General features: G+C 46.5%; 1 protein-coding gene across 4 annotated transcripts in view; it reads left to right on the plus strand.

Annotated features, from left to right (window-relative positions):
* Window positions 1-25,714, plus strand: part of LOC125445124 (trafficking kinesin-binding protein 1-like) — a 44,788-nt gene that overhangs the window by 1,145 nt on the left and 17,929 nt on the right. For 3 of the 4 annotated variants that reach the window (XM_048517984.1, XM_048517987.1, XM_048517986.1), the window contains exons 2-8: window positions 10,767-10,843; window positions 11,516-11,632; window positions 12,480-12,580; window positions 20,303-20,411; window positions 21,828-21,906; window positions 23,622-23,752; window positions 24,678-24,752. In XM_048517984.1, coding sequence (XP_048373941.1) covers window positions 10,767-10,843; window positions 11,516-11,632; window positions 12,480-12,580; window positions 20,303-20,411; window positions 21,828-21,906; window positions 23,622-23,752; window positions 24,678-24,752 — 689 coding nt within the window. Of the gene's footprint in view, window positions 1-8,051; window positions 8,113-10,766; window positions 10,844-11,515; window positions 11,633-12,479; window positions 12,581-20,302; window positions 20,412-21,827; window positions 21,907-23,621; window positions 23,753-24,677; window positions 24,753-25,714 lie in introns of all 4 variants that reach the window. The other variant, XM_048517985.1, reaches the window with a different exon arrangement.

The following is a 25,714-nucleotide window of genomic DNA, read 5'->3' on the forward strand; positions in this document are numbered from 1 at the left end:
CTCTACATAGGATTGCACTGAAACAGGTTATTGACAGCTCCCTCATTTCGTGAACCAATTTGGGTCTCTCTCCTTTTCTCCTCACTAGAAATTAGTTCCTAGATCCTGAGCTTATTTTGAAAAAATATTTTTCAGCTTCGGAGGCATGCCTGTGTAACTGTTGGTCATGTTTAGAGATGCATGAGTTAAAGCCTAAATGTTCGAGGTGTGTAGAGGTTTTGTAAGAGGAAAAATGGGCCCTTCGGGGGAGGATGGGATATAAATTGAATAAATTAAACTAATAAACTAACTAAAAGTGTTTCAAGTAAGTGCTGGAAATGTGAACATCAAGAGGGGACTTTTTATCACTTATGGTAGGTTTGTAGAAAAAGTGAAGAATTTTGGAGGTCAATACAATTCAAAAGATTTAAAGATACAAATTAAACCTGAGGCTTATGTGCTGGGACTCGGGAACAGATCTCTGAAGAAAACATGACGCTGTTTTTATATATGATAGCAGCAGCAAGATTATATGTGCAGAAAAGGAAAACTCCAGCGACACCTACAATTGAAGAATGGTGGGTGAAGATATTAGGGCTGGCAGAGATGGCCAAGTTAACTTCATTACTTAAATAAAAGAACTTAATTAAGTTAATGGACAATTGGAAATCCTTGATAGAACACCCCTCCCTTGAAAAAAATGGACTAGTAGTTTTCAAGGTTAAGGACTGTTAAAATACGATTCAATAGAGAAAAGTGAGACTTTTTATTAATAATACTGCAAAATTTCACTTTGATGTTTAATGTCCAAGTGGTGAAAGCTTAGGACATAAGGGCTAATATTCAGTGTGGAAGAAGGTGGAAATCTCTATGAAATAAGTGCTTTATAATTTGGTGATTTTTTTTTGTCTTTGTGTGTGTTTTGGATTTAGATTTTGAAGGTCAAATTAAAAAAATGTTATCTGAAGAGGATAGTGCTGAGCCTTCTTGGGGAGAGTAAATTTGTTGCCTAAAGAGGATTGTCTGTGCACCCCTACAGGGTAGAGTCACTGGCAGCTACATCTAGTTAATTAGCAGGGTTTTTCAACCTCTGCCTAGTACAATTGACCCCCAGACCATAGAGATCAGTTATCTTGAAGAAAGTGGATGCTTTGGAGGAGAGGACTCTATGGCATTATATCCTGCTGAGGTTCTTCCCTTCCTCAAACCCAGGTCCATCCCCAAATTGTCCAAATGTTTCCCAACCCAGAGAAGGCAGTGCTACATTAGGGATGATCAGTGCTTGGATGCGCGGGTGTGTGTGTGTGTGTGTGTGTGTGTGTGTGATGCCTTTGTGTGATTTATGACCAGGGAATGGTTGAGATGGGAACTGATTTTATCCTGTAGCCAATGAAAGAGGAAAAAAACCCTAGAAATAACATTTTATTCCAAATATGCCTGTTTTATAACATTGGACACCCCTGTAGAGCATATCAGCCCTTTTAATACACGAAGCCAGGGACAATTCACCTGAAAAGAAGTATTAGTTTTGCAATTTGTTGTTTAAGCACATATTGTTTAAGCACATCCCACTCTTACTCCAAAGTGGCCAGGGTGCTGTGTATGGTTTTTCCCTCCTCCATTTTAATCTCACAGCAACCCTGCGAGGTTTGGTTGTCAGCGAGAAAATGACAGGCTCCAACTCATCCAACAAGCTTTGCACAGGGTTTATCCAGATTCTAATTTTTATCACTTGCAACTTCCTGTTTCTTCCGGATTTCTTCTCAGTTTTCTATGTGTTTTGCTCCCTCTAGTGGCCAGTTCAAAATCAAACAAGTTTATATCCCGCACATCTCCCAGCAAATGCATACTCTGGATATAAACGTACTTGATGTCGATTTGACCACTAGAGGGAGCAAAACACTTGCAGAACAGACTTCCCTCCTAAAAAACCAGGATTTTAGAAGCAAAGAAACTGAAGCTGATTCCGCATGGGCCAAAAACAGCGGTGTGAAAACAGTTTTAACCCTCTGAAGCTTGAGATCCTCTGAAGATGCCAGCCACAGATGCAGGCGAAACGTCAGGAGAGAATGCTGCTAGAACACGGCCATACAGCCCGGAAACCACACAGCACCCAAGTTTTAACCCTTTTACACTGTTTTAAACCCTTTTACCCTGTTTTCACACCACTGTTTTTGGCCCATGCGGAATCCACTTGATAATGTGGAAAAGCCCACAATGTAGGGATTTGAATCTTGAGCTCTTCGATTCTCGCTTGGTACCCTGTTCAGTGCTCCAAGCCACATAGGTCCGTGATGGCAAACCTATGGCACGGGTGCCCAAGGCGGCATTCAGAGCTGTCTCTGTGGGCACGCATGCTGTCAACTCCCCCTTGCCCAGTCAGAGGTGGCTGCCAGCAAATGCATTGGGAGTCACACTGCACAGGCTGGCCGTGCACAAGGAGCTCTGCCGGCTGGGGCTGGGCTTCAGGGAGGTCCTCTTGCGTCAACCTGATTTGCTGTAAGTACCATCTACTGTCCCACAAGTACCTCCCCTTTCCCACAAAACTTGGGAGACTGGAGGCTGGCATGCTTTTCTTGGCGTGTAACTTTTGGGACCAAATTAAAACTTTAGGGGTAGAATTAAAAAGCAGCAGTCCGGGTGAGGGGCTTCCATTGGGAGAAGTGTGTCTGCCAAGTGGTGGGATTCAGGCAGGTGCAGTGGTGGGATTCAGGCACTCGCCCCAATTGGAGTGAACTGTTTGTTAAGGGCCCCCCTCCCCTGGGAGAGAGAGTGATGGGGCTTCTAGTGCCTGGGAGCCCAGAGCGGGGAGGAGAGATCTTGCATGGTCCCTAGGCTCCCAACGCCAATCCCGTTCACACAGGATCAAAGCAAAAGTACAAAAGACAAAAGGCATTTCACACCAATAAAGAATTGAGTTAAACCAGGCCCCGACCTACTGGCAGGAAAGGGAGAGGAGCATCCCTTACCTCCCTGAGCATCCCCCCTCCTTGTCAGAACTAGGGCCATTCTGACAGAGGCAAATGTGGGACAGAGAGGTCCATTTCAAAATATTCTCCATGCTTTTATTTTTCTGTTCCTGTTGCATTTTTGTGGGAAGTCAAGTGCTGTGATGACACGTGAAGGAAAAACCACAGATCAGATGGCTGCTCCACAAATTTCGTTTTCCTGAAGTTATTCCACCCCTTGCACAGCATTCTTGTTTAGAATTGCTTTCCTTGACTGCCTTTTTACTTCTGTTTTGTGGTGGTGGGGTTATTGGGTTTCAGAAAGTGAAAGTTTTACTTCCCTCTCCCCCCGCACCGCTCCCCCTTCCCCCGCCAGACCCCCAGTGTGATAATAGTGTAAGTATTTCAGGGAGATTATTGGCATTAAACTTCAGACCTAGTTTTGGGAAAGCAGTGTGGGTAACCCTGTTAAGCGCTGTTAAACCCCACTGATTTTCATGGGAAGAACTAAAGCATGATCCTATACCTGGCAGTAAGCTCGATTGCTGGCAATGGGGCTTGCTTCTGAGTAAACCCTCCTAGGGTCGTGATTCACCCATTCGAAGTGTTGCATGGTTGCTTCAAAGCAAAGCCACCAACTACCACCAAGCTTACTCCCGAGTAATGCACACCTTGGAGCCAACCGTTTTTTGTAAACTAAAACTACTCAGTATTCAAGGTGAAATTGCTGTGTTGGCACTTTGTGATAAATAAGTGAGTTTTGGGTTGCAGTTTGGGCACTCGGTCTTGAAAAGGTTCGCCTCCACTGACGTAGGCTATTAAATTAAGCGTAAAACTGTTTGTGTGTGAATGTGGGACATGGTCATTTGAACCCATTGTGTGTCATCCAGGTTCAGTTATCAGACAAACTGGACTAGCCTCCATTTCTTGTCACTGGCAGACTGGAGTTGAATGCCCTGAAATACCCTTGCGTGTGGTGAGTTCATAAGGCTGAGCTCACTTATGCCTCATTTTGATGACTTACTACTTGCCTGCATGTGTGAGTTGCCTCCATGGGGCAATCTTGTGTTTGGGGGAAATGGAAAAACTCAGCATGTGGCTTCTGAACTGGAGGGAGTTCATTCAGGAGTTTGGTATCATCACTTGTTTTAGACACCAAGTGAGACATATGGATGTTTGAAACTCAACTCTAGGATATTTGTTCCATAGGGTTTTGAGGAACCAATGACATATCTTGGGGGCGGGGCAGGGGGGACATTTGACCCAGGCAACACTCACCTGCATCATATGGAGGGTGTATTTGGCCTCCTGCTGCTTACCTGCCCTGCTCGATCGCCTGCTGTTGCCTTACCCCTCCCACTTGCTTGCCTGCTGCCACCACTCACTTACCCTGCTTGCTTTCCCACCTGCTGCCACTTATCTCCTTCCCTGAGTACTTTTTGGCATGGCAGCCTCTACAGCCTCCCCCTCTGTGGCGTCTGGAAAGAGGGGCTCTGGCTTTGGGGAAGACCCTGCTGGGGGTGGCAGCAGCTGCCCTCCTGTGACTCACCCTTTCTCTCCCTCTCCCTTCCCATTCTGTTTCCCCACTCATTCTCTCCATTCCCCTCCTTCTGCCACCGTTTCTCTCTATCCCCCTTTCTCTCCCTTTCTGCCATTCTGTTTTCCCCCTTGTTCTGTCCATTCCTCTCGTTCTTGGTTATCATCATTTTGGGCTTTACGGTTCATATTCATTTCTTGGGCTTACAGGTTTGTTGCTCTGGTTTTCTTCAGGCTGCCATGGGCATCACTCTAGAAAAGCAAGGTGTGATTAAATGAATGACTTGTTGACAAAGGATTCAAGCTTCATTTTTGTTGTGTCAGCCAGCATTGTTATACCTGTAGGGTCCAACGGTATCCATCACAGTGCATCCATCCGATTATATTTCTGTCTGCCTGCCTGTTCCTCTCATCTTGCTTCAAGCGCTTCTGTCTGAGCAGGCTACTTAAAGGCCCCGGGATGGGGTGGGCTGTCTGCAGAAGAGATCAGGGATTCCCTACCTGCCTCCCATCTGTCCCCACAACATCCAGTTACTTTGTTTATAATTAAGATCATGGATTAAGAGCCTGTATCTCTAGGGAGTTCCCTCTCCTTGCTGAGGCTCTCTAAGGGATTGTTGAAATGGAATTCAATTTCCTTTAGCAAGACTGTAGCTGCATTTTTAATACTTAGGATGTAACTGAATGGCTTGGGGCCAGGGTATGCGAAGGGCCATCTCATCCCATACTGTTCAGGCCTGCCAGACATGAGCGTCTTCACAGACCTGCTCTTTGGCATTGCCAACCTCCAGGTGGCACCTGGAGATCTCCTTCTATTACAATTGATCTCCAGATGATCCAGATCAGTTTCCCTGGCTGCTTTGGTGGGTGGACTCTATGGCACTATATACCCTGCTGAAGCCCATGCTCTCCACAAACCCCACCCTCCCCAGACTGCACCTCCAAAATCTCCAGATGTTTCCCAACTCAAAGCCAACAACCCTGCCTATCTCTTTCTGCTGTCCAAGTTTTAAGGCAGATTGCCTTCTCTTTGGTGGCTTCTTACTTGTGGGAAAACCCTTCTCCTTAAAGTCTTGTGCTATTTAAAAAGTTGTACAGATTGTTTTTAGCCTGAGGAATATTTGACCCATTTTAAGCGGTTCTACGTTTTATGCTCTGGCCGTGTTCTTATATACTACCTTTCAATATTAGTATATTTTATGTTTTTAGGATTTTTTACAGGTGGCATAAAATTTTGCGAGTGATTAATTAACAACTGTATTGATTTGGAAAATGGGTATGCTTCATCTTTGGAGACCTGCTTGAGGTAGTTTGCTGGTTTTTCTTAATGTAAAGCAAAATCATAAAAGCAACAGATATGAACCACTCATATTGAAATAAGCCAAAAAAAAGGGATGTCAGGCAGTAAAACAGCTGATAAAGAAGGCACTCTCCAGTTAAAAGCCTGGGTAAAAAGAAATGTTTGGCCTGGCACTTTAGAGGCAGTAAAGTAGGTGTCTGGTGAGTCTTAAGCAGGGGGAACAGATGTCACCACACAGAAAACCTGTCTCTAAGTCACTGCCTGCTTCTTTATGGGCAAAAGAGGTAAAGCAGTTCTGGGGAGGATAATCTGGATTGGTGGATTGAACATGACTGGGGTACATCCTCACATACCCTGGTTTTAAGGTATGAAGTTGCTTCCTTCATTTTTTGGTGGAAGAGATTTCTGATTTTGATATTCTTGGCTTTATTATTTGATTGGTGTAATGGTTTGCATACTCAGTTTGCTTGAAACTATGTGGTGTGATCCATTCTGCTGCTGGGATGGATTGTTTGGAGTGGGTGGTGGGTTTGAGAGAAATGTGCAGAAGATTCTGCCTTGAGATATGTAGGTTGATCGTCTAGTCTAAGGAGTCCCCAACCTTTTTAAGTCTTGTGGGCTCATTGGAATTCTGAAATGACATTGTGGATGCAGCAACAAAATGGCAGCCGAAGGAGGCAGAGCCAGACACAAAGAGATAGCCACAGCTTTAGTTTGGTCACACAGTGCTGAGGTGGCAGCTGCTGTGAAAGCAACATTTTTGAAAAATCTGCAAAGCCAATCAGAATCCTTGCCAGGCAAAATCTCTACCTAGCCCCACCCATTTCCTACAAACACTTGGCAGGCTCCAGGAAAAGTGTAAGTGGGCACCATGGTGGCTGTGGGCACCGTGTGGGTGACCCCTTTTCTAGTCTCCTAAATGCCATGATTTTCTTTAGTCAAGCTGATATTCTGTCTCCAAGAGCTTTGGTGGTCTCACTCTAGGGTTCAAACAAAATGTTGGTGGCTATCATGGATATGTTCTTTCTTTTAGCTGAAGGTGTACTTGTTGATAGTCTTCCACCTCTTTGCTCCTCTCACTATTCTTGAGAGAGCTGTTAATGTTTCATTCCCATTTGACAAGTGGTGTTTACTCTTGTTCCATTTATATTAGCCATTCTCCTTTTGCCATTAAAAACTTGCACTGGGCAGATAACTGTGCAAATGTAATGGTGGGGGTGGGGTGGGGGGAGTTAATGGGTAGAAGGATGTTTTCCCCTCCCATACAAATTGTTGGAATGGTGAAATTGGTTAGACCAGATTGGCTTTTTTCTACATAATTTCATCTCTTGGGGGAAATATATAGAAGGCAATTCCCATAGGGGAGAAAGCATTTTTAAGTCGCCATCTTGTCTGTTTTTAGTTGCTACTGTATTGGTTTTTTTTTAAATAACGCTTGAGATTTTATGGTTGTTTTAATTGGGCCTTTGTGCTGTTGTATTGCTGCCCTGAGCCCCTCAGGGATGGGTGGAGTAAAAAGTCAAAATAAATAAATTAGTTCGTTCGTTCGTTCGTTCGTTCGTTCGTTCACTTCTCCTGGCCATTTATGCTGAATAGGTGAGCCATTCCTCCACACTAATTCCTCCATATTCTTCCTTCATGAGGAAACCATATTTTTGCTGTAAACCAGTTCTGTGATTTGTCTGCTTAGTAGGACCAATATGTATCTAACAATGTAGCTCATCTGCAAATTTTAAAATATGAATTGCTTGCCGTGGCACACTGGAAATCACCTGATGTGTGTAAAAAACTGAACGTCACCTGGTAAGAACTGACACCTGGAGAAGTGTAACCTTCAAACCATCCTCTGCAAAAGCTGACACGTACTGCATTGGGGGTATATTTCCATTCTAAACCAGATTCTCCGGGTATCTAGGGGTGAAAATGTCTCAGAAAATTTATGTGAGCTTGTTTTGTGGTAGTCGTGAAATGCTGTAACTCTGTAAGTCAGTTAAAAACAGTTCCCTGGATCACTGTTTCGGTAATAAAATCATGGGGCATAAAAATACTCTCATGGGGGATGTTAGCCAGTGAGGCAAAAAGTACAGATTATCTGTGGTTTGTTTTTTCCACGGTTGCATTTTGTTTTGGGTTTGTTTAACAGAAAATAAACTGTAAGTGATAACTGGCTATACTTTGGGGACATTGTTTACTTCCTAAGAGGAAAACGCCCTAGAACCACTTTTCTGTGCATTCTGTTTTAAAATGTTCATCTGGAGTACCTAATTCATTCCAATTGTGTTTTCGAGGTTAAAATGGCCTCTTTGCTGGCTGTCAGATGTTCAGCTGTCCTCACAGCACCCCTTCAAGGTAGGGACAAACATCTGACTTCCGCTTTCAGAATTAAAACTATCTTGGTGTTGAATCTTTGCTGTGCTGTTACTTCAAAAGACCAAGGCTAAATGTGTGACTTTTCTAACAGGCGAAAATGCTGAACTTCCAGACTGGATTGTTTTGTTTCCTTTGAGCTTCTGGAATACAGGGTAGAGGGGATGTTAGAAGGCCAACCCCCACTAGTCATTGGTTGTACACAGAGCAGCTCTATAAATAATACTCCATTGCATCTTGGTGATTTATCCCTGCTCTGCTGGAATTCATGCTCTAATTACTTCTAATTATGGTTCAGTTGGATGATGAGGTGCCATGGGAGTCCCCTGTGGAGACAGGCGAGTGGAAAAGCAGGGCAAACAGACCGGAGGCCTGCCGTAGCATCTATCCGCAGCATTGACGTGCCAGTCAGCACGGAGGCCCGAAAGGAGGCGGGGCTAACTGGCTTGTGGAGTGGCAATTGGGCAGAGAAGGACAGCATGTTCTCTTGGCTGGCAGAAACGGAAACCATAATTCTGCTTTGGCATGACCTCATTGCACAACATCTCTGGCCAAGAATAACATAATGGGATTTGATGTCTTCTCCAATACTCCTATGCTAATCTTGCATGTGGTAGAGCACCTAGGAGTAGGTACATTTATCCTATAAGAGTGTAAACAATGTCTGGTAACCAGGCAACAAGCACTGGCTTTGATTCCTAAGAGAGGAATGAGAAACAGAGGCAAGCATTAAATTCTTACCTGGGAATCCTGACTCTGAATAGAATCCAGAAGTCTTGACTCCACAGTTGTTCCATGGAGAACCTGACTTCGTTGGTTGCAAAGGTTTCAGGCTACCAGTGGTGTAAAATTTTTCTGTAGTTTCAACGGGACAACTGTAGGATCAAATGTCCAAAGAAAAGCTATTTTTTTTAATGCTCTCTGATTTTGGTCCAGTGGAAATGGAAATTCTGTTTTTCCCCTCACTATTTTTTATGCTTGAACAGAATGGAAAATGAGATTTTTAACCACTTGCTTCAGTGGTCAGAGTAATTTAGTCTAGATTTAACTGTGCCATAAAACCCCTGATCTACCTAGCTCCCAACCACAGTGCATATGACTATGGGCATTAAAAATAAATAAATAAACAGTTTTGTGATGGGCTCAAATGTACAAGTTAAGATTACAACTTAGCATGTCTTTTAGAAGCTGTTGGAAAATGGATTGAATTGGGAAAGTTGTAATAAACATTATAGCAGTGGTGGCGAACCTATGGCACGGGTGCCAGAGGTGGCACTCAGAGCCTTTTCTGTGGGCACGTGCAAACAGAGTCCCCCCACCCCCACCTCTAGGCTGGCTTGGGCCGCTGGGCTCGATTATTAGCATTAAACTTAAGACCTAGTTTTGGGGAAGCAGTGTAGGTAACCCTGTTAAGCGCTATTAAACCCCACTGATTTTCATGCGAAGAACTAAAGCGTGATCCTTTACCTGGGAGTAAGCTCGGTTGCTAGCAATGGGGCTTGCTTCTGAGTAAACCCTCCTAGGGTCATGATTCACTAGTTAGAAAAGTTGCATGGTTGCTTCAAAGCAAAGCCACCGACTACCACCAAGCTTACTTCCGAGTAACACATGCCTCAGAGCCAACCATTTTTTTCTTAACTAAAACCTCAGTATTCAGGTTAAATTGCCATGTTGGCACTTTGCGATAAATAAGTGGGTTTGGGTTGCAATTTGGGCACTCGGTCTCGAAAAGGTTCGCCATCACTGCATTATAGCATCCATAAGACTGGTTAGATGTGCAGGAACCTGTGGGTTGACTTTGGCATGTGTAGAAGAATTACTCCTGTGAATTACTCCTGTACCTCATTAAATGCCATTGCTTTTCTTTGCTAACAAATAGGGTTGCCAACTCCAGGTTGTGAAGTAGCTGGAGATTTTAGAATGGAGCCTGAGAAAGGCGGGGTTTGGGGAAGGGAGAGACTTCAGTGGGGTATAATGCCACTGAATCTACAATCCAAATCTATGGGTCCTTGCAGATGGTCCTTGGGTTGAAGCTTTTGGAGCAGGATGATGGGTCGGGTGAGGTTTTTGGAAGGGAGGGACTAACAGAGTATAATGCCATAAAGTCCACCATCTGGAATCTAGCCACGTTGTATTAGCAGCTCTAAGAATCTGCTTTTAGACAGAAATGCATTAAATATTAAATTATCTCACATCTGTGTGCATTTTCTTATTCCCAGGGAAGCTTCAGAATTAGTATTGCTGTCAAAATTCAGATTTGTGGCCTTCTCAGTTTTTTTTAGAAAAAGGACTAAGTCCATATAAATACAATTGTGCATTTGAAGCCATATGAGCAGTCCCTGTTGAAATTTTCAAAGCTCATGTGTGTTTCTGTACTCTCCGAAGGATTTTCTTTGCACCTTCCACTCGCATTTATTGAAGGAGAAATTAAGCAATCCCAGAAAATGCATACCCAAATATATAACTTGCATAGTTTATATAGCTCACAGGAGTCTTTTTGTTTGTCCATTCCAGGATTCTGGTTATCTTTCTTTTAATAAAAAAAAAAAATTATGCAGGTTTCCGAGCTCTGCGTTATCCTTTAACTCTTTTATTGAACTTTCTAAACCGTGCCAACCCTTTTTGTTTTCACACAGTGCTTTGCTCTGAGCGGGTTGGTAGGATCACCAAGACATACCAGGACATAGACGCAGTCACCAACCTACTAGAAGAGGTATAAGCTTGTCAATGTTTTAAATAAATTAATAAAATACACTCAATGTTCCCATTTGCAGTATATGGAGCTGAAATGGGATGCTGGGGGGGCTTCTCAGCCAATTGGATTGGCTTCTCAGTCAATTGAATTGGCTTCTCAGTCAATTGAATAAGAGATATTTGAGACTGTTGGTGGTTCATTATACAGGAGAGATCCATAAGGGAGGATCTGGGTTTGGATTGGACAAGAACAGCAAGGGGCTGAATGATGGAGAGCCAGGGTGTGGTAATGGTTAAGAGTGGTGGACTCTAATCTGGAGAACTGGGTTTGATTCCCCCATTCCTCCAAATTAGCAATGGACTCTAATATGGTGACCTGGATTTGTTTCCCTGCTCCTGCACATAAAGCTTGCTGGGTGACCTTGGACTTGGCACAGTTCTCTCAGAACTCTCCCAGCCCCACCTCCTCAAAAAGGATTCTATTCTGGGGAGAGGAAGGGAAGACGATTGTGAGCTGCTTTGAGACTCCTTGCGGTAGAGAAAAGCAGAGTATAAATTCAACTCTTTGTTGTCTTCTTCTAAGGTGAGAGGTGATAGTTGCAGAACTGTGCAGGTGGTAGGAAAATGACCCAAGAGAAGGTTTGTGGGGAAGGGGGCAAATTAATCTCATGGTCTTTCCCTGTCCCCATAGAAAGAGCATGACTTGGAATTAGCAGCCCGCATCGGGCAGTCGTTGCTGAAGCAGAACCGGAGTCTGTCAGAACGCAATGAACTCCTGGAAGAACAACTTGAATTAGCCAAGGAAGAGGTGAGGAGTGCTGGTGGAAAACACCATGTAGAGCTTGCAGGGTTGCCAACCCTCCAGGTAGTGACTAGAAATCTTCCAGAATTAAAATTGAGTGCAGAGATCAGTTCCTCTGGAGCAAATGGCTATTTTGGACTGACTTCATGGATTATACCCTGCTGACGTATAACACCCCAAACCCTCCCCTCCCCAGGTTCTACCCCCCAATATCTCCAAGTCTTTTCCTACACAGTTCTGACAACCCTAAGAGCACGTGGAAAGTGGTCTTAAGGAAGTGGGGAGTGTACATCAGAAAGAGGACAAGCAAAAACAAATTTTAGTTGGAAAGAATTTTGGACATTGAGGGGGCCCCTGGACTGGAGTCCCCTAAAGGGACTGGTGCAGATCTCATCTTTGTAAGCTATTAAGAGAAGGCCAGATGAACGTTTGGTGATTGGTTATTTTAGGTTGACATGGGAGTTTCAGAAGGATAGCAAATTCGTCTGTTGCTGTGAAAAACATCAGCCACTCAATGGCATTTCAAAAACTAACGAAATGTATTCCAGATAGACTCCAGTACATCTGCAGAAGTGAGCTCTGACTGAGGGGAACTTTATCCTGGAACATATTTTGTTAATCTTTAAGACGCCGCCAGATTCTTGTTTTATTAGGCTCTTTGATTCACGAAACTGATGGAGCAGATGGATCCTTTTTTAAGATTGTCTAGGGGTCTCTTTCCATGGACTTGCACTAATTAAAGTGGATCCTTTAAAAAGGTATCAGGTAGAACTCCTACTGTCTGGCACTTTTCCCCACACCTTGCTTCACTTTTAACTGTCTAAACTAGTTCTTTTGCTCTCTTCCCCCCAAGATAGCTCAACTGCGCCATGAAATTTCCATGCGGGATGACCTTCTCCATTTCTACACCAACAGCACGGAGGAGAGCGAGCCGACCACCACCACCTCCACCCCGTGAGTATCTATCTGGGATGGAAGGGAGGTGTCCCCACAAATCAACAATTCAATATATATGGGATTTCCTGATTTTGGCTGGCTTCTTGAGAATTCCCTCTTAACACCTGGAACTGGCAGAACACCCCTTTCAGAAGAATTATGAACAGGGAAGGATTGGGGATTGAGAACACACCGGCCCAGTTTCTTCTTTGGAGACTTTGTGGTTGATGCACAAACAAAGAAGTGGAACAAAACTTAACCCTACAGCAATGAAATTAACTATCCCGAAGGTCGAGAAAATAGAAATGAAGATCCGCTAATTATAAAATCTTGTCTGTCTATCTTTCAAATTAAAACCATCAATACATGTTAAGGGCCCATAATAACTTAGAGGCTGTACCGATCTCCAGCAGAGCAAGAAGACTGGCTTGGTGCCTGTCTTTTTTCTTGCTAACAGAACAGCATTGGACTGTGGGCTCAGCCTGGCTGGGCCCAGCTTTATACTGCTAGCTCTACAGAGAGGAGTTTTCTTTTTCTTTTTTCTTTCAACTGCTGGCCAAACAGGACATTTTGGGGGGGAATCCATTTTTTTTTCCTTTTAGTGCTTCCTTTTTGGGGTGAAAACCAAATGTAAGGAATTCCATAGAAGCAGAAATAAAAGGCTTTTGGGAGTAAAAGTCCATTTATTAAGACATCTTAGAAAGCTCAAGTACACGCAGTGGCAGGAATGGCACTTCCCGCCAGAAGCACAGGTTATAACACCATTCACCCCATCCCCCCTTCCTGCTTGCCTTCCCATGAGGCACGGAGTCTTCATCTCCTCCGTATAAAGATAAAAGTCTCCGCCGATGCATTACTGGCCCATCATGGGGCTGTGGAATACACTCAAGGTTCACTTCACCATCAACACCATTATTGAATTCGCTTTACACTCTACGCTCCTCCCTAGCAAAGACCCTCTTCCCCCAGGTTTATATCGGAAGAAGTATGAGGCGTGGAAGCAGGCAGAAAATAAGGGTGGGGAGCTTCAATATTGAATGAATTAAACCCATTGATTAGTACCCAGAGGAATATCCCATGCCCAAGAATGACTGTTACAAAGTATTGTGCTGCGATGCATAAAAGCGAGAGTCCAGGATAAGCGTCAATTTCACCGTGAGTAGCTTGTGGCTGTCATCAATAAGTGTTAGGGAGGGCCTCTCGGGCATTTGAGTCGTGCCAGGCATCAGGCAGGAGTATTCTCCTTGAGCAAGTTTTTTTTGGAATGGGGAAGACAGGAATGGATGTTACTAAGAGAGTTATGCAGGCAAAATCCTAAGCGGGCAGTGACATCATTAATCACTTTAGTAATCTATGGAAAAGGTCCCACAAATCTCTTGCCAGAAGTTTGGAATAATATTTATGCACGCATCTCTGAGATTTTTGTAGATAAAGTGCACCGAGGAGCCCACTGCGAGCGGAAAATCTTGAAGGCGGTGTTTATCCGCTTGCAGGTTTTAAGAAGAGTCCTTTGCTTGTTGTAAAGGCCCGGTCTGGACGGCTTCCATCCCTCGGCTGGGGGATGAAATCCATTGTTGAAATTCTGGGGAGTTACCAAAGCCGTTGCTGCGTGGTAGCGTTGGTTGGCAACGGGCGGGAAGGAAGAGCGACAGAACACAATTTCAAAGGGGTTTTCTTTGTACCTTTACTATGAACACACGCATTGTTGTAGGTACTCATCCGCAAGCGGAATACAGCTTTGCGCACCAATTGTCATTGGTGGTAGTTGGTGTGGCTAACAACGTAAATACTGCTCTAGGGTTCTGTTGGAACCTCTCACGTCTACGCCGATTCACTTTGAACGGTAGAGCGGCGATGGTAGAGGCGTGACAGGCATTAACAACCCTAAAAACGCTTTCCAGAACTTTGAGATGAATTGGGGGCATGGATTAGGAGACCACCTTAAGCGAGGCTGGTGGAACTGGAGGCGGTAAACATGTTGAATAAACCTTAGCCGCATGCCAACTTAGGAAGCGGAGGGGATGGAAGCACATGGAATAAAATGGGAGGCTTGTTTAAGAAGAACAAGTCTACCACCACCCACCCGCATAAAACCGTGTTGCCATGACTTTTCGGGCAAATCTGTAATGTGAAATCCCATGGAGATGATGACTTCCCAAAGAGGCGGGAGGCTACGGGAGAGAGTTTCAATAGTCCATGGGGCTTTCGCGCAGGATGGTTTTGGCTTCTGCACAAACCGAGCAGCCTTTAATGTATGCCTTAATACATAGTAACCATTGCGCCACCAGAAGAACTTCGCGTGCATGGCGCCCTGCTGTGGAGGGCTAGATGCAAGGAGTTTTCAAAAGCCAGGGAAATAGTCCAGCCCGAGCGAGGGCATGACGTGGCAAGCTTCAAAGGGCTACCTGCTTGCGGAGGGGAGGTGCGTGCCCAGCAGGCCCCCCCTCCGCCAAGCTCCCGGTCTCCAAACGCACTTGGTGGAGATCTCTTCGTCAGCTGACGCTGGCGGCTTTCGTGCGGCCCGCCTCCTCAGTTCCCGCAGGAAAAGGAGAGACGAGAGGAGACTGGGGAATGGGGGGTGGAGGGAGAAAGTGGGCGTTTGAGATCCCGGTGACAGCCAACCCCCAACTGGGAGGGGAAAGAGCAGTGTAGAATATGGCCTGTCTGCATTAGGCCAGCTCCACCCCCTCCCCGGTAGGCCTTGAGCGCGAGAGCCGCGTCAGCCAGTTTGTTAGTTTTCCCAGGGAAAAAAATGGACTGTAAAAGAGAAACTTGAGAAACGAAAGAAATCGGCATTAGCTTGAAGTTGTTTTGCGGACATCTTGAGGGTGGGGGGTGGAAAAGAACTGCCCAGTGGTTTTATGATCCGAGCCAAACTTGAAAGGGGTGGCTTAGCACCTCCAGCCCAGTGGCTTCAGAGAGTGGAGAGAGTGCTACTGCGCTGGCCGCACTTGGTCTCTTTGTCTCCCACAGTCCAGTTGGAAGTTCGAAGCACCAGAGAGAGATTTTTTCTAGACAAATAAGCACAGGAACCAACTGCCATCTTTATTTTTTTCTGGCCTAACAGAGGGCTTTGCCCCAAGTACTTTGTCACAGAGGCATCCACATTAGACCACTAGCAGGGAGATGTCTGGGTCAGAGTGCTTTGGGATAGGTTCGATTGAGAGTAAACGCATAGATTTTAATAGTTGAAAGGCTGTTTAGACATTTCCTCAGACCAGGAAGGAGGGTTGGGCTTGGCTGCGGACAGTGGATCATATTACCCTATAGCAGGTCGCGTAAAGAGGTCTGTGAAAGAGAGGGAGAGTCAGTTCAGCGAATTGGGGTATAAAGATCACGCGATAGAAATTGAAGCAAAACCAGAAAAAGCTTGACTGGAGTTCCTTATGTTGCGGTTGGAGGGCAGACCATTGAGAGGACTCGTCGAGACAATTTTAGCAGGATCCATTTTTTAAGCCCTCGGTGAGGATCCGGTAACCCAAATAGTCAATGGAGGTCCTGGTGAAAACAGCATTTGGAGAGTTTGGCAAAGAGAGTTGTCAAAGCAAAGCGTTTCAATACCTCTCAGAACCAATATTTCATGCTCTTCTATGGTTTACGTGAGTAAATTAAGCGTCATCTAAGTATATACAACAACTCCCTTGTACACAGTAAATCATGGAGAACTTTGGTTTGATAAGGGCCATAAAAGCTCCTCAGGGGCCCACTTAAGCGGAATGGCATTATTAAAATATTCTGACTGTCCAAACCCCTTTGTGTGTTAACGCACTTGAGTCAGGGTGTTCATAAGTAGCCTTCCAGCAATTCTGACTCTGTAGTAAGCACTTCTCCTCAAGTCCAATCTTGTAAAACCGTCGTCCTTTGCCGAGTGCATCCTAAAAGGTCCTTGATCAAAGGCAAAAGGATATTTATTGGACAGGGAGACCGCATTGAGACCTCCTCGATAATCTAGTGCAAAGCCGTGAAAGACCCATCTTTCTTTTTTTTGACAAAACCAGCAGGAGCAAGCGTGTGTGTGTTTTGGTAGCTCCCTCGATATGGTTCCAGCGAGCAAGGTTGTCCTTGTCCAAGAAAGGCACGCAGAAGTTCCCTTCTCCTCATTGGGACTTTCATGCGCGTGGAATTCTACCTTTGGGTAGTTGTGCCCTGGTTGTATGACAATTTTACCCAGTCCAGTGTGTCTCTGTGGGGTGACAGCTGATCGCATTCCTGCTCCTGAAAAACTCTGGCTAGATCATGATATGCAGGTGGGATGCCAATAGAATCGGGAGCAATCACTGAGGAAGCCAGGGAGGGGTGTGTGTCAGGGAGGCGTTGGGTTTTCTCTCACCCAATTCATGTGTTCACCGCATGAGGAGGGTCAGGTGAATTCTAGAGATCCGTTCTTTCCAAATGAACTTTGGTTCATGTAACAATAACCAAGGCATGCCCAAAACTATGGAGTGTTTGGCCACTGGCGCCAAAATAAAACCAATTTTCTCCCAATGGTGCAGGCGCGAACGAGGAACAGAACGGCTGTGTTTTGTACTGGGCGGTCCTTCCGGTTCCCCGAGGGGCTGCCGTCCCATTTGGGTAGATAATGGTGCCGACCTTAGCCAAGGGAATTTGGTCCAGACCTAGCTCCCTCTACCCACCTAGAGGGCGCATTAGAGGATACAGTGGGAGCAGCCGAGATCCCACACAGGGTCGTAGGCTATAATCTCACGAGAGTGTGGCTTTAAGCGGGGTTGGCCAGAAATGCTTGAACAGTAATGGGATTGCGCTGCCTTCACTCACCTGGCGATCAGAATTCAGACTTTACATGTCCATAGGGGAGCTGAAGAAAGAGCAAACAGCTACGTTTCCCCTCCCCTCTGGGTGTAGCTTCGGTGACCAGCTTTAAACGAGTTTCTTGTGGGGAATGGCCCTGACCTCTGCGTGGTGGTTTGGCGAGACGTAGTCGCATGAGAGCTGGGCGGTTGGTTTTGTTTCTTGGGACAGTTGGCGGCTAGGATGACCTGGCCCTCCGCAGTAAAGACACAATCCCAGTCGGCGGCGAAGCGTTCAGAAGTGGTTTGCCCCGGTAGGGGCGTACAGACTTGAGCTTGAGTGAGACACAGTAAGTGGTTTTAAGTGGGCTGGCCTGCCTCCTTGTGGCGAAATGATTCCGACGAAGAGACGCCAGCTTGGGACCCCAACCTGGATCCAATCTGCAATAGTAACGAGGGCCCATTAAAACACCAGCTTTCACGTAGCTTGCTGGCATCCACAGCATCCGGTGAAGTATTTCCAAATTTCATGTCGTTCAGGAAACCACTCAGGGAGGAAGTCGCAGCAGCAGCCGCATCTGTAAGTCCTTCCGCAGGAGCAAGAATTCTGCAGTAACGGGCGGTTGCCTTTGCACCGGATGGTTTTGATGAGTGCGGATAGCTTCATTCACTCGGGCGCGCCCTGGATCTTGAAAGCAGCTCTTAGGCTTGGAGGAATCGGACGGGCACTGTAGCGAGAAAGTCCTCATCCTGCAAATCCAAAAGAGTCCACGAACCAGTCGGGTAAATGCTCCTATCCAGGGACTACCGAGCCGATGTCCCGTGATATTTTTACCCGCGGCGCTCAGACCGGTATAAAATCATCATAGTCTTCCAAGTGGGCAATTGAGTTGCAAGAAGATGTATGGAAGTTTGGAAGCGGTCGGTCCCATCAAAAGCGGGCTGGTATCGGGGGCCGATAGTAGCCCGGTTCGGAAAGCTGACTCTGGCCTGCTGGGGAGGTGCGTTGCTTGGTTGAGCAGGTTGGGCAGGCAGCGCTGTTGTGCGGGGGGGGGGCGGAGATTAAGAGCGGCTATGTCGCACGCTGGGCGTTTAGGTGGTGCAGGACCCAGATGCGGTGGCCCCTGGCACCCGGCATGATCCCGAGAAATGGCTGCAACATAGACTCCAACGGGGCTTCCCTGGTCTGCTGCCTCCTTAGTTCCCTCTCTCAATGCAGCCAGAATCCCTCATGCCTGCCGAAGGTCAATGCATCCTGAATTGCGCGATGCAAAGCAGCTTTCTCTACCGTTCCAATTTAATAGTTCGTCTGCCGTTTGGAAGGGCTTCAGTGAGTCTTCACTTCGTCGTCAGAACCTGAGCAGTCTTTTTGGTGAACGTTGCAAGGTTAATAATCCAGTCTGGAATGTTTAAGGACTTTATATCATGGACTGACAGATTCTGGGCATGGTAATACGTTAGACGCGTGATTTCCTTTGGCACGGGTCCAACTTCGAAGCTGGACTTCTTTGCGTTGCTGTTCCCGGTCCCTCTGCAGGTTTGGCTCTTGCTGCGGTAACTGTGCCCGTTCCTCCTCCCGATAGCTGGCGTTCCACGGTCTCCATGCCGCCTGGGCATCTCTACCGCCCAGTAAACGCCCACTTCCTCATCCCAGTCCACTCGATGGGAGAGGAAACTGAATCCCGGCTGGGAATGCAGAGCTTTCTTCGGACTCTTAAGCCGATGCGTCCTGGAAGCGAAGACATCGAGAACACCGTGAGTCACGCCAGGCGTAAATCGCCACGGAATTGGCTCCCGAGGAGCACCTCAGGTCGCGATCGCTGGCGGGATTAGGGGGGTCCGATTGGGGAAGCTGATGGGATAATTCTCCCAATTCCAGAGTTTAGTCCGGTGCGTCGCTTTGGACGGAGCCCCAGATGCTGATACCCGCGGTGGTTCCTTGGGAGGCATCACCAAAATCTGGCGAGGTCCGGGAAACGTTCAATGGATTCCCTGGGTTTCCGCGCAGCATGAAAGGTGGTCGTAAACCCGGTCTCACCTCTCCATGACAGAGTTGCATCTGAGGTTTTGTAATCCACACTAAACGGTAGAGATCCGGATCCCACAGGCGCTCGATCCATAAGACATGGCGCCCCAAACGACTCATGGAAGGTCCCCATGGTGCGTCAGGTCCGTCCCTGGATTCCCAGCGGGTAAAAAGGAAGACTTCGCGTGCTGATGCGAGGGGCGGGAAAAGAACCACCAGCGAGGCTCGCTTCTCCTGCCGGTTCCTCCAGATCCAGAAGAGGGAAAGGTCAGGAGCCCTCGCTGGGAGCCTACAGCACCTTCCATGACATCAACCTCTCCATCGCCAAGACAAAGAGGTCCCTGCACAGGAATATAGATGAATTAGTAGTTCCTGCCACAATGTAAAGATTCCATAGAAGCGAAATAAAAAGGCTTTTGGGAGTAAAAGTCCATTTAGACATCTTAAACTCCAGTACTGCGCGAGTGTTAGCAGGAATAGCACTTCGCCATGTAAGCACAGGTTATAACACCGATACCCCATCCCCCTTCACTGCCAGCACCATAGAGCGGTCGTCTTCTTCACATCTCCAGCCTGCGAAGATGAAGTCTCCGCCGATGCATCTGGCCCATCGCCCGGGCTGTGGAATGCACTCAAGGTTACTTCACCATCAACACCATTGAATCCTTTACACCAAACATCCACCTGTATTAATTACCCCTCCTCTCTATCTTCTGCTGCTGCTTGTTAAAGTTTAAGAGCAGACAGGTGATGTGGTGGCAGATGTGGTACGTGATGTATGCACTGTCCCTTGGAGTTCTTTTTAATATTTGCAAAGGTGGGACAGCATGACTTCCAGCTGAAATTGAGTCTGGTGCCTTTGCTGTTACTAATGAAGTGCTAATTCTGGAGGCCAGTGAGTTAAACAAAATTATCTTCCACCACTGCTTCTTTCATGGCTTCCTCTTTCCCTCTGCCTCCTCCCAGGTTGCGAAGGAATGAATCTGCCCTCTGCCTGCAGCAGTGTTTCCAATTCGACACCTTGCAGCAGAAGCTGAAAGGTCTGGAAGAGGAGAACCAGAAACTGCGCACGGAGGTGAGAGCTGGGCAGGTCGGCAGCTGCAGGGGACCAGGTCGAGAGCTAGGCGAGGAAAATGAGCAAAACTGCCATGTGGACTTTCTGTTGCAAACATCTGTGTACTTACAGTGGAAGGAACGTGGAAAATCATTTCCATGTGGGATGTACCCTTGCTTTGACACTCTTGACAAGTAGAATCATGGAGTTCGAAGGAGCCATACAAGCTATCTAGTCCAACCCCGTGGTCAGTGCAGGAACAGCTTAAAGCAGGGGTGTCCAATTCTGGTGCTTCAGATGTTCATGGACTACAATTCCCATCAACCCATGCCAGTAGGGGCTGATGGGAATTGTAGTCCATGAACATCTGAAGTGCCAGAGTTGGACACCTCTGACTTAAAGCATCCCTAATAAGTGTTCATCAGCCTCTTCAAGACAGTTCACCACCTCCCTAAGCAGCTGATTCCACTGCTGAAATACTCGTGCTGCAAAACATTTCTTCCTAATGTTCATTTGACACCTTTCCAGTATACTGCACTGACTTTTGTCTGGTCCCTAATGTCCCCCTCCTTCTCTCACCACACTTTCCTTTGCCTTGCAAAGTGTGCTGGGAAGCCCCACCCAAAGCTCTTGGTGGCGGGATGCAGCACCATTGCAGCACCTTCCCGCCACCTCCAAGAGGGCTTTCCAGTGGTGCAAGGAGCAAAACACACAAAGACACCCCCTCCCCACTGCCGGAAAGCCCTCCATAGAGTTTACAAGACTTATGCCATCCAAAGAATGGCGTAAGTCTGAGGGCTGGGATGCTGTGCTCCTGGCCATAAACCACAGATGAGAGGTGGCTAATATTGGTTCTGGCCCCAGGAATTCCCTGCCCCCCAATGGCATCTGATCAGGGTGCCAGTGCCGCCCCGCTACACCTTGACCTTCTAGATTTTTCCTTAGCAGAGCTCCTCCACTGGGGCAAATGCCCTGAGGAGGACAAACACACTGGCACAAGGCCACACCACTCCCCAAAGACCCTTCAGCTCCACACACACACACACCCCGGATGGGGCTGTTAGTTTGCTCAAAGATACACTGATAACATCTTTTTTAAAATAAAAAATTGTGGGTGCCAAAGCATGAAGGGATACCGCCTTCAACTGTACTTCTCTCTTTGGCTGTTGTCTGTACGGGTGCTCCCTAATTGTAAAGCTGTTGCTGTTACAAAGCTATACATCAGCTTCTTTGTCAGCTTCTTTAGAGAGGCCCCATCCCCAGAACAGTTTGTCTGACAAAATACAAGTTTTGTCCCACAGCTGCTTTCTGGCGGAGAAGCCACCAGGCTTTGGACTGAAAACTGGGCTTCCCATTATATATCCAGAGCCTCTCTGTCTTTTTATAACTCACCAAATGCACAGATTAATTCTAACGGGTTGTATTTCTTTGTTCCAGGTCACCACTATCTCCTCAGAAACATGTCAGTATGAAGAACAGGAGCAGAAGTTGATGATTGATTGTGTGGAGCAATTTTGTAAGTACCTCTAATGGAGCTGGAGATGGGGTGGATTCGGGGGATCTCACAACCTCGGGTTTCCAAACTAATTCTCAGCCTCTCTACATGATAAAACAACTTTGCTGCTAATCACAAGGTGGAAGATGTGATTTATTTAGTTCTTTATTCCCAACTGTACTTCCAGAGATCAGGACTGATCACAGCATTTTTGAATTAAAGAGATGTTCGAGTTCCACTTAACCAAGCTTGTAGGTCATCCCCATAGATACAATTCAGGGGAGAAGTGAAGAGGCGGAAATTCTGTCTCTGCATAGTTAGCGTCTCCATTTCATCCAGTGGCCTTAGTGGTGGCGAACCTTTGGCACTCCAGATGTTATGGACTACAATTCCCATCAGCCCCTGCCAGCCTGGCCAATTGGCCAGGCTGGCAGAAGCTAGCGTGAGTGAGTGCCATACAGTTTCAGCCACCTATGGGGTCCCTGGCTGGATTGTATGGTTCTTGTTTAAACCTCTCCAAAGCTGGGGAAGATCAGGGTTAGAATCCCATTCACGCCAAAGCGTCCTCATCCCAGAATTAAATCTCCTGTTTTGGGTCTTGAGTCTCTGTGCAATCTGATTGGTTAAACAGATTAGCTGGAAACTTGAACTTGGTTCAAGCATGACAGGAAGTCTCCAGAGGCTCAGAAAAAGGAACTTCTGTCTCAACATCCTTTGCCTTTGATTCTTTAGTGGAAGACGTTTGGGATTGAACTCGGGGCCTTCAGTAGGCAAAACATGCATTTTATGATGTCCCCTTTCAAAGCTGAAACTGCCTCAGTGAGGGCAAATGGTCTGTCAGAGTATTGGGCAGAGGTATTTCACATCACCTCCTGCCTGATCCAACTGGAGATGGCAGGGATTAAACCTGGGACTTTTTCCATTCAGAACAAGTGCTCTACCACTGAGCCATGGCCTCCTATGGAGCGTTCCACCAGGCATACAGTTGAAGAAGAAGAGTTGGATTTATATCCCCCCTTTCCCTCCTGCAAGGAGACTCAAAGGGGCTTACAATCTTCTTTCCCTTCCCCCCTCACAACAAACATTCTGTGAGGTAGGTGGGGCTGAGAGAGCTCCGAGAAGCTGTGACTAGCCCAAGGTCACCCAGCTGGCATGTGTTGGAGTGCACAGGTCTAGTTCACCAGATTAGCCTCCACAGCTCAAGTGGCAGAGCGGGGGATCAAACCCGGTTCTCCAGATTAGAGTGCACCTGCTCTTAACCACTACACCACACTGGCTCCATGATACCATCTGGCCTTCCCACATTCTTCTCCTCCTCTGTCTTCCCACTGTTTTCCATCATCAGCCCGCCCAGGTGGGGGAATGTTGCTGACGGCCATCTTGTGATTATTCTGTTCTGTATTTATTCTCAGTTATGTTTTACTGTTTTACTGTTTATATTGTTTTAGATGCTTTATATTATATTAATATGCTAATATGATGTGATTTAACCTGAGCCCAAAAGGGGAGGGGCAGTATAGAAATCCTAATAATAATAATAATCGAATTCAGAAGGCCGCCTTGCTGGGATCCACACAAATACTACGCCGATACGTTACAACTTCCTAGGCCTCTGGGTGAGGCTCGAATTGTAATGAAAGGCCAACAACCAACTAAAGAACTGGCAACTGTGATAATAAACCTAATAATAATAATCTGCTCTGGGCAGTAACCACCCAATACCTCATTTCCCATAGCTGAAGCCAGCCGGGAGGTTGGGCTGCTCTCGGAAGAGCTTGCCCGCAAGACAGAGGATACAGCTCGTCAGCAGGAGGAAATCAGCCAGCTGTTGGCACAAGTTGTGGATCTGCAGCACAAATGCCGCACGGTGAGTAAAGGGGCATGCTAAGCTGATGGTTACCTGTCACAAAATGTGACTTCTGAAGGCTGCAAGCTGTGCTGTAATAAGAAAAGCAGAGTTTGGATGGAAGTGAGTGTACTGACCTACATATATTTGTAAGTTTTCAGATGTGCTTCAAAGGTCCAGAATTTCTTTTCACCTGCAGGGAGGAAAACAAGGGCATACAAAAAGATAAGGAGAGAGCACGTTTTTCACTAGGTAACAGATCTTGAATGGAAATTGTGGCTATTCAAGTAGGCAGGGATCCTCAACAGTTTTGAGCCTGCAAGCACCTTTGGAATTCTGGCCTAGCTTGGTGGGCGCAGTCACAAAATGGCTGCTGTACAAAGCGAGGCTAGTCATGAAATGGCTGCCTCCGCTTATCTTCAGTCCCACAGTGAAGATTCGTGTGTTGTGGTGACAGCTGCTGCAACGTGTTTAAAAATCTACATAGCCCATCAGAAGCCCTAGTTGGCAGAAGCCCTACCTAGCCCATCCACTTTTTAAAAAATCACTTGGCAGACACCAGAAAAGGTATTGGTTAGCACCAAGGCACCTACAGGCACCATGTTAAGGATGCCTGAATGAGGGAATTCACACAGAAATAGGCAGGAGATCTCTGAATCTGAGCCATAGATGATCTCTTAAGATACTGAACAGATTCCCTGAAGAGTATCAGTGTTATGAACCAGGAGGAGAGACTGCAGATTAGCTGTGCCTTCTCTTCCTTTTGGAGGGAAAACTTTCTTGGGCCACCTTGAAGAGAAAACCCATTAAACCAGTCATTAGAAACTGCGGGCTACCAAATTGCATATTATACCCAGGGAACTGGAGTGCCCTTACCTCTACACGAAAAGGGCTCTTGAATCTCTCAAGGGCTCCTTTGGGTGACCGGCCTTCCTTTCTTCTCCAGTATGGCTCAGAAGTGGAAGAACTGCAGCAACACCTCACTGCCACCAAGGAGTCGCAGCAGCAGCTACGGACAGAGGTGAGTCCCCTTGAAGAGCCACAGGAAGGAGAAGGGGACTGGTAGGAGAGCGGAGGAGGTTTTTAGGCTACCACCACATGAACTAAAGCACCATGATACCAGTTGAATTGTCATGGCTTCCTGGGAAGGACCCTGGGAAAGAGTGACTTGGTTTGAGGGTGGTATGAATTCTTTATTGGATGTAGTCCCACCTCACAGAACAGATCCCAAGTTGGGTGTGCTGAGCACTCTCTCTTCATACCACCCAGCCGACTTCCATATAGGCTTTTTGCTCTGCTCTGGGATTCCAACTGCAGCAGGCTATTCCTGTGCATCCACACAGCATTCTCGCCCTTGAGTTGACATTCTGTGGTTTCCCTGCATTTTTTCAACTGCCCCCACCCTTTGATCTGATGTTTCCTGTTGGTATTCAGGCACAGTGTGTTTGCCTTTCTGTGCAAAGGACGCTGTACTTTTACTGGTGGTGCCATTTTTCCTGCTGCATTTCCACGCAATGGCAGTTTCCTTCTCTGTGTCATTGGGGTCCTTTTCATTTCTAAAAAAATGGCAACTGCTACATTATTCTAGCATTGTCGCCATATAGCCATGTCTCTATTAGGTCCTCTGGATTCCCAACTTTCTTTTTTTTTAAAAAGAAAAGTTTCTTTCCCTTCTTGTTGCAGATCCCAGGTTGGGTCTGCTGAGCACTCTCTCTTCATACCACCCAGCTGACTTCCGTATAGGCTTTTTGCTCTGCTTTGGGATTCCAACTGCAGCAGCACCTTTTCACTTCTATCTCCACAACAAAAAAGGCTAGAAATTAAGTTTTGTAAAATCAAAGCTGGGAATTCAGAGGATCTCATACATCATTTGCCCTCATGGCACTTACCCAGGGCTCTTAGAGCATGACCATTTAAATATTCATAGATATGGGGGAGGGAGAAAGGAAAGGGAATTATCACAGCAGAAATAAATAAATGAGC

The sequence above is a fragment of the Sphaerodactylus townsendi genome, linkage group LG15 (assembly GCF_021028975.2).
Source record: "Sphaerodactylus townsendi isolate TG3544 linkage group LG15, MPM_Stown_v2.3, whole genome shotgun sequence".
NCBI lineage: Eukaryota > Metazoa > Chordata > Lepidosauria > Squamata > Sphaerodactylidae > Sphaerodactylus > Sphaerodactylus townsendi.